The 8715-nt window shown below is 47.5% G+C and overlaps 1 protein-coding gene across 2 annotated transcripts in view; it reads left to right on the top strand.

Annotated features, from left to right (window-relative positions):
* The first annotated feature begins 401 nt into the window (after positions 1 to 401).
* Positions 402 to 8715, top strand: part of PTPRG (protein tyrosine phosphatase receptor type G) — a 796984-nt gene continuing 788670 nt past the window's right edge. The window contains exon 1 of one of the 2 annotated variants that reach the window (XM_072650205.1): positions 402 to 786. In XM_072650205.1, coding sequence (XP_072506306.1) covers positions 702 to 786 — 85 coding nt within the window. In that variant the 5' untranslated portion in view covers positions 402 to 701. The remainder of the gene's footprint in view (positions 787 to 8715) is intronic. The other variant, XM_072650203.1, reaches the window with a different exon arrangement.

The raw sequence follows: 8715 nt of genomic DNA, 5'->3' as shown, positions 1-8715 counted from the left end.
GCTCGGCCCTTTCTCTTCTCCTTGGCCGCCGCCGCAGGTCCTCCTTGGACTCCCGCTCCTCCTCCCCGGCTCTCCACCCTCCCCTTCCCCTTTAGCCAACATGCCTTCCTTCCCGTGGCCCTGGAAGGAGCTGCCTGCCTGAAGCAGACGCGGAATCGCAGCCTCGCCAGCCTCGCCAGCCGCCTCGGGCCGCCGCCGGTGCCCCAAGTTCGGAGGAGGCCAGTCTGTGCCCGCTCCCTCGCTCCCTCTCGCTCTCGGCTCTCTCTCCAGCCCGGGCTCTGCCGCTCTAGGCCTGGGGCAGCGAGCGGAGCGAGAGCTACCGGAGCTGCGGCTCACACTGCTGGCTGGCCGGCCGGCCGGCCGGCGGGCTGCTGGAGCCCGCTCCCTAGGGCTAGCCCTCGGACCTCGCCGCCTCCCGGCCTCCCCCAGCCCCCGGGGCATTCCCTCTCTCCTGCCCCCGACTCTGCCCCCACCCCTCATCCCGGCTCCCGGCGCCTTCCTCTGCCTTGTTACTTTTCATTTGGGGTGATTGGTTGTTTCCTGGGGGGTGGGGGGGAAGGACTTTGGGTGGGGGCGACAGGGGGAGTGGAAGAAAGAAGAAGAAAAGTGAAAAGGAGGGGAAAAAGGCAAAGGGAAGAGAAGAAACTTATTTAACAAGTTCATCGCAGCTGCCTCCTCCCTTTCGATGTGCGTTTTTGGACATGCGGAGGCTTTTGGAACCGTGTTGGTGGATCTTTTTCTTGAAAATCACCAGCTCCGTGCTCCATTATGTCGTTTGTTTCCCGGGTGAGTAGCAGCCACCTGGGGGTGGGTGGGAGGGCTAAGGTTCTGGGAGACCTCGGGCTGCCGGTGCCTGGCCGGGTGCCGCAGGCTGAGGAGGGGATCGGGGTGCCGGGGTGCCGGTGCCCGACCGGGCTGGCAGAGACTAGAGAAAGGGGGCCGGGCTCGCTGACCACTACCTCCCTCCCTTCTTCCCGCCGCCGGGCTGCTACCGCCGCCGTCGCCGCCACCTGGGCAGGCTGGCTTCTTGGGAAAGCTGGGGTTCGAAGGGCCGGGGAGGGGGCTGGGGCCCTCTGGTCTCCCCCCGCAGCTCCCGGTTGGCTTGCGCCAGGGAGCGAGCCCCCGTCTCGGCTCTGTCTTTCAGGAGACCCGGCCACTGCAAGAGCTCCGGGACTTGAGGAGCAGGCAGAAGCTGGCTTGGGCACCTTGGTTGGGGGCCGAGGTGGGGGCGCAGACCCGGCGGGGAGAGTCGCGGGCAGCTTGGGGGAACGGGAGGCGTCTGGATCCTGGAGGCTTAGAGTCGGGAAATGGAGATGGTCTGGATGGGGGGCCCTCGGAGTAGCTGGGCTTAAGAAGGAAGCGAAGGTCGCTGTGGAAGCAGGGGCGGGGGCTTGAGGTTCTGCTGCCCCCGGCCCCCCCCCCTCCACCCGGGCACTAGCCTGGGGCCACTTGTCTCCCAAGTTCTCCTTCCCTTTTAACCGCGCGCCTCCCTTGGGCAGCTGGCTGGGAGACTGCTGGGGTGGGGCGGAGGTTCATCTTCTTAATTCGGGCTTGGGGGTGGGGAGAGAAGGGGGAGAGGTCCCGGTGGTACACCCCCGAGGGTGGGAGTGTGGGGCTGGGGTCGCCGCTATTGCCTCCTAACTGAACCTCGGGAGTCACTGCCCTTTCCGCCGTCGCTGCTGGGCGAGCCCAGCCATGAACTTGAAACGATCCCAGTGGCGGCTCTCCAGAACCCAGAGACGCTGGCCCCCCAACTGGGGCTTCCCAGGCTCGACTGTTCTCGCTTCCCCTTCCCCCCCCAAGCCATCTGTACCATCCCCCGCCCGAGGGTGGGGGTAGTCGGGTTTACCCCCTCCCCACCAAGAGGGCCCCAGCCGCACCCCACGGAGGGGTGGAGGTGGTAGAGAGAGAACTGGAGTCTCTGCTTTGTGCAATCTCCCCCGGGGCCAGGAGGGCAGTTTGCCTCTGGCCGCTTGCTCTTTGGGGTTCACAGGCTTAAGTCTGTCTGCACCGCCCCCCCTCCCCATTCTCCAAGATTTGCAAGCCACTCATTGGCTCCTTATGCTAGCTTGGGGTGGAGGGTGGAGGGGTGTGTGTGTGAGTGTGTGTGTGTGTGTGTGTGTGTGTGTGTGTGTGTGATGTGAAGAGGGAGAGGAAAGAGGGGGACTGTCATAGTGAGGGGTTATCGGAGCCCGGGTGCCTCCCCTCCTCCCCCGGCTCTCCCCGTCGGTGCCCGGTCTCCCTCAGCCCGACTCTGCTCCCCCTCCCGCGGCCGAGGCGCCGGCTTTTGGCGCAGTGCTCCTCTAAGCAGAATCCCGAGCGAACCCCCGAGAGAGGGAGAGAAAGAGAGCGAGCACCGATCCAGCGTCTGCCCCAGGCTCCAGGACTGGGCGCCCCGTCTGCTCCACAGCCACCCAGCCCCTCCTTGAGCAGACCCTACTGTCTTCCCTTACCCCCTTCCAATCGTCCCCATCATCCCCCGCTCCAGTGGGCACTACTGGGGAAGGAGGCATTGTGTAAGAGGGAGAAGGGATGGGGGGCAGCTTTTAGTTCTGGGTACAGAAAGCCTCTTATGCATCCCCATTTTCTGAATGGCCAGAGGATTTGCTTTGTACCCCCTCATTAGTGCCCTGCCCACCTCCAGCAGGGTTCCTGTAGCCGATTCGGGGTCTCAGCCCTAGGTCTAGGCAGATAGATGATGGTCCAGTTTCCCTAACCATAGGCCCTTAGTCACCCCCCCCCCAGCAGACACACACACACATACACACACACACACACACACATACACACACACACACACACACACACACACACACACACACACACACACTTTGATCTGGTGGTGAATTTCCTCCTGAAAGCTCCCTCTTCTCATTTCCAGGTACCTCTAACCATATTTCCTCCCCCCTCCCTATCCATCCCATTCTCTTAAGGGGTGAATTGTACCCGTAGTTTTTCCCGCTTCTTGATGGTGGAAGGTCACGTTTCCTAGGGGTTGTGGGGCATTGGAAAACATAGGGAGGGGTAAGAGAAAGGCTGAGAAATATTGCCAAATGTAGGAAAATGGAAACAAAACATCTGGCTCTCTCTGTACCTCTGGGATGCATTAGACAGGAAACAAGCCTGCTCTGTCTTCAATTTTCCCTGTGTCAGAAAAGTCAGAATCCAGAAAGGGAACACTGTTGATACCAGTTCAACGGGGCTGTCTTTTCCCCTTCTTTGCCCAGATTTCTCTTCTCCGTCCCTGGATACAATTGCTGGCCAGGTGACTGCCAGGCACCCCTGGTCCCTCTCCCTGGCCTGGATGGAATCAGCCTGCCGGGGCGATGGGGGTGGGGTGGGGAGAGAAGCCGATTTGGAAAGGAAAGCCCTGGAGGGAAGCTATGGGAGCTGGAAGCCTGGGAAAGTTAAAAATGTCAGAATCTTAGAGAATTCTGGTAGTCCATTTTCTAAAGGTGTAATAATGACAATGGGCCAGTAGGGGCTCTGCTGAGCTTTTTTCATCCTTTAGGGCTGGAGTCTCTTAAAAAAAGAACACCCGAAAATCTCACCCCTGAAGCTACCCTGGAATTTTGCCCTCTGACAATGAATGGGTCCTGGGTATCCCTAGCGTCCCATGGTTGATTTCAGGGTGCTGGTCAGGCTGAGCACAGAATATACTTTCTGAGGGTTCTGTTTTTTACTTTTGATCTTTAGCTCCCAGAAATAGTAGAAAACAGACAGAAGAACTTGGGCCTTTAATTCTGAACCATCCTTGGAAATAGTCTCTTGATAGCATGTATCCCTTTGTTCTGATAGTGGCCATCCCTAGGTAAGGGTTGAAAAGCTAGCTTCTTTCTTTTTTTCTCTATAGGAACCTCTCCTAACTCTTCTGTGAAATTTAATTGATCCTACCTTTATGCATGTAGTATGGGAGAACTCACACTTTGGGAGGCTCAGAGACATTTTCTTTTGGCATTCTGTTATTGAACTTTCTAAAGTGAAAGCCTGGATTTTTTCATTTTTTAAAACAGCAGTATGACCTGTCTTTTGCAAAAAACACCTCTCAAATGATCCTTTCAGCCCCCTCCCTTTTAATAGTATTTTTTCCCAATTACATGTAAAAATAGGTTTCAACATTCATTTTGTAAAATTTTGACTTCGAAATTTTTCTCCTTCCCTCCCTTCCCCCTTTCCCTAAGACAGCAAGCAATTTGCTATAGATGATACATGTGCAATCATGTTAAACATATTTTCACATTAGTCATGTTGTGTAAGAAGAATCAGAACAAAAGGGAAAAACCATGAGAAAGAAAAAAACAAAAAGAAAGTGAAAATAATGTGCTTCATTCGATCTGCATTCAGACTTCATAGTTCTTCCTCTGGATGTGGATAGCATTTTCCATCATGAGTCTCAGAGTAACATTTTCAAAGATGCAGTGACATAAGCAGACCCTGAATCAGACATATTCCTCAGACAATTTAAGTGACTTCAAAGGGATATAAAATCAGCTACCAAGTGGGTTAAAATCCCATCTATTTAAAATTCTACGGCTCTTCAGAAAGTAACATTTATCTCCTTTGTATTGATTTCTTCTCTATTCCAGCCCTCTGAGTGAAGTTCCTTTTTCTGGTTCCGAGTTATATACATATACACACACATATATTATAATAATTACATTTACAAGGTAGGTAGTGGGCAGATTTCCTACAGACAAGCTTTTCTCTGGACTTTCTTTGATATGACAGAATCTTAAAGATACTGAATTAAAAGCCAGAGGAATCTACCTATAATACAAATCTAACCAATGCACTTTGCACATGCCACTAGGGGGGTCTGTGCACAAAATGTGTGTGTGTGTGTGTGTGTGTGTGTGTGTGTGATTTAATTCCAAGTAACATTTTATAAAAATAATGTTCATATAGTCAGCATATCTGTTCATAGAAGTGGGATGAGAAAGTTTCTTACTCCTCAGTCTCCCTCACCCATATAAGTCAACTTCATCTCTTGGATGACCAGCTTTCTAAAAGACACAGCGGACGCAAAACCACCATGTCAAACTTCCCTGTCTCCTTTATTTCTTTATGTTTTCTCCCAAACAATGATTATATTTGTGGGCTGAGGGAGTTAGAGCATGAAGACAAGTCAGTCCTTGGGAAAGAGGGGGCATGACAGAGCTGCTGGAAAAAGGAAGGTCATAGAATCATTTTGGAGAGATTTAAGAAAAAGAAATCTAAAATAACAATTCTTCATTATAGACAAATATTTTTTCTTCTAGGAGCAATTTAGGTTTTGTCTTTTCTTTTTCCTTTTCCAATGAAACAGTGCAGGGTATAATAATGAATTTGACATCCCCAAAAATTCAGGTTGAATTTGGGGAAAAGTAGGTTTGTACAAGTTGCTGGGGGTGTGGTGGAAAGACTACCTCTAGTCAGTCATAGGGACATAGTAAACAACCTTGCCAGTCAGGTTGAAGTTTTGGTAAAAAGATTTTGGAGTGTTAGAAGAGCTGGCTTATGCTTCCTGAGAAATGCCCAGTAAGGTTAAGTGAAGGCTTTATGTGGTCAGGCACTTAAATTCCTGTGGTCACTGATGGACCTGGGGGTACACTGGTGTAGCCAAGATAAAGGCAAAGGACCTTTTGTTGTTAGCACCCAACTATATGTCTCATTCCTTGTCCCTCTGTATGCTCTGTATTTGGATAGTTACGGTGAACAGAATAGCTTAATTAAAAAAAAAAATCAGGTAACACTCTTCAGTCTTAGGAAAGTGATTTCCTGAGTTGGGAAAGTAGAATGTTAAAATTGTGTATGTTTTGAAAATTCACCTTGAATGTGTACTTTTCAAGGCGTGGTTAGAAAAAAACCCCCATAAAATTCATGTTTTTAAAAAGCCACAGTTTTACTTTAACCTTCCAGTGTATCTGACAGCCCAGGGCTAGATGGTGTCCAAGGTTTCTTTCAGTTCTAAAGCCTGCCATCCTGTATTTATGGGATGGTGTTTCATTTGTCTGTTTTTTTTTTTTTTTAGATGGAGGAGTTTCATGTCTGTGACATTATTGGTATGGAGAATTACATCCATCTACATCATGATTAGTGTAGGCAGTAACAGGGAGTGAAAACCCTAGCTAAAGTCAGCATCTCAAAGAAAGAACCACTTACTACCCATGTGACCTTGTGCAAGTCATTTTTTCACTCTTAGCTGTGGTATCCTTATCTGTACAATGAGGGGGGTGGACTAGATCTCTAAGGTCACTTCTAGCTCTCTGGCGCTGTGTAGGTCACTCCCAATGTGGAAACTCCTACCCCTAACGAAGGTGGAAGAAACCTTCTGTACCTTTAAGAATCTTGGAGAGTTGTATGTGGGCACTGAGGAATTTAGTGACTTACTTTAGATGCAACAGCTATTGGGTCAGAGGGAGGATTTGGACCAGACCTTCCTGATTCCCATACTAATCCTCTCTCCTGTCTGCATTTCTAAAAATCAAATGAAAATTTTTATTTGAAAATGTGATATTTTTAGGGACTCATTTAAATTACTTCAAAATAGGATAACCTGTATCCAAAAGATGATTTGATATTCCTCCCCTTCCCCTCATAGTTTGAAGGTCCAAATCCATAAGAATTGGTAAAATGTAAGAACTTTTTTTTGAGGAACCTCAAAAGAGGTATGTTTCTCTTTAAGAAATGTCACATGTGAAAATCTGAATTTTCTTGCATTGTTTACGTATGCCACAAAAGGATTTTGTTAAGTTTCCTGCTGGAGAACTTTTAAAATAACCAGCTTCCTTTTTGTTTTGTCTTCTCTGTAACTGGGCCCACACTGGTAATGAGTTCACTGTCCATCAACTTTTCTCCTTCAGCAAAGTGTGTATATTCTTATGTTTGACAGAGAAATATGGAACGTACAGGAGAGGGCTCTCCAAGCCTATTTAGAGCTGAAGGTTTTATGAAACTGGCAATTCTGTATCTTTAATTATTCCTTTATTTTTAAAGTACTCTTTCGGCTGCGGGGGAGGTGAGGAACATGGGGAGATGGGAGGGAGGGCAGGAGAGTCTTGGATGGGTGGGAAATAAACCCCATCTTTCAGGTAGAGAAAGTAAAGGGGGATTCTGTTTTCTCTTCCCAAACCCAGTGATGAAACTTGCTGATCTGTTGCTATTGTACTTAGGAACCTGAAGAGAAGAAGCTAAACAAAATGAAAGCTTTGATGTATTTTAACAGGTTTATGGGAGTTGATTCACAGTAATGGTCTTAGTACAAAGCTTTGAAAAATCTTTCAACAACCCATAAAGTCTTAGGTGAAGATTTTTGGTAGGTGAGGAGCTATGAGAAGCTGGTGCTGATACATACATACATATACATACACAAGTACACATATACATATATAGATACATATACACATATGTGTTTGTGTATGTATAATGTATGTATATAATGTATATGCATATATGTACATTTATTTAAAATGCGTATATGTGTATATGTATATATGTGTATGTATATGTATATATGCATGTTTTTAATCATCTCTGATGTGCATGGCTCTGCCTCTCAGTCCTGGAGATAGGAGCATAAGAACCCAAAGTTCTCTTAGAGACCATCTTATCCACAACAACTCAACTTGGAAGCCGCGAGAACTGCATTCAAATTTCCCTCTAGACACTTAGTAGTAGCTGTGTCGCCCAGGACAAAATCTCTTAGACTCTCTGAACCTCAGTCTTCTTGTCTGTAAAATGGAGCAAATAAAAGCATTTGTGTTATAGGATTGTTGTTAAGACCAAGTGAGATAGTGTTTGAATAGCTCTCTGAAAACCCTAGGGCACTATGTAATTATGAGCTATGATTATTATCTCAAACCCCTTATTTCACTGAAGAGGAAGGTGATGCCCAGAGAGGGGGAAGTACCTTACCTTATGTTAGACAGGTAATAAGTACGTGAGTAAGGAGTGACTCCTACTGTCTTTCAGCTAAACCAGAGCATATGGAATTGAATGTTCAGGGTGTCCCAAAAGTCTTTGTGTCTGTCTTTTTAAGTCATGATGAAAGAATAATTCATAGTGTAAGATTATACCTAAGGACCTGCTAGTTGGAGGACTGGGGCATGATTTCCAGACTTTTTTTCTTACCTGTCTGAAGCTCAGTTTCTTTAGCACAAAGCCTAGCGCATGATGGGTACTTGAGGAATGTCTATTGATTTGATTTATAAAATGAAGGGGAGGTTGGACCACATGATTTATAAGATTTCTACTAGCTCCAGATCTGTGGTCCTATGGTGGCAGAAGATCTTAAAACTCAAATTTTGAAGTTACACAGAATTGAGAGTTTTCATTAAGAAGGTTGAATGTTTTACCATGAAGCCTCCAACTTCCAATCAACCAAAATTGGAATAATGTTGCTTCATTTTACATTTTTTTGTTAGGACCTTTATCATTGCCAAAAACAAATATTTGAACATATAAAATGAGATTATGTATGAAGTTGTGAACTTAAGTTTTTGTTGTTCAGTCTGATCCTTTGTGACCCCATTTGGGGTTTTCTTGGCAAAGATACCAGAGTGATTTTGCTGTTTCCCTCTACAACTTATTTTACAGATGAGGAAACTGAGTCAAACAGGGTTAAGTGACTTGCCCAGGTTCATACAACTACTGTCTGAGGCTGCATTTGAACTCAGGTCTTCCTGACTCCAGGCCTAGTCCTCTGTACACTGTGCCACCCAGCTGTCTAGTGAACAC

The sequence above is a fragment of the Notamacropus eugenii genome, chromosome 3 (genome assembly GCF_028372415.1).
Source record: "Notamacropus eugenii isolate mMacEug1 chromosome 3, mMacEug1.pri_v2, whole genome shotgun sequence".
NCBI classification, from domain to species: Eukaryota; Metazoa; Chordata; class Mammalia; order Diprotodontia; family Macropodidae; genus Notamacropus; species Notamacropus eugenii.
The sequence above is the reverse complement of the archived record's forward strand: the minus strand, read 5'-3'. Positions and strand labels throughout refer to the sequence as shown.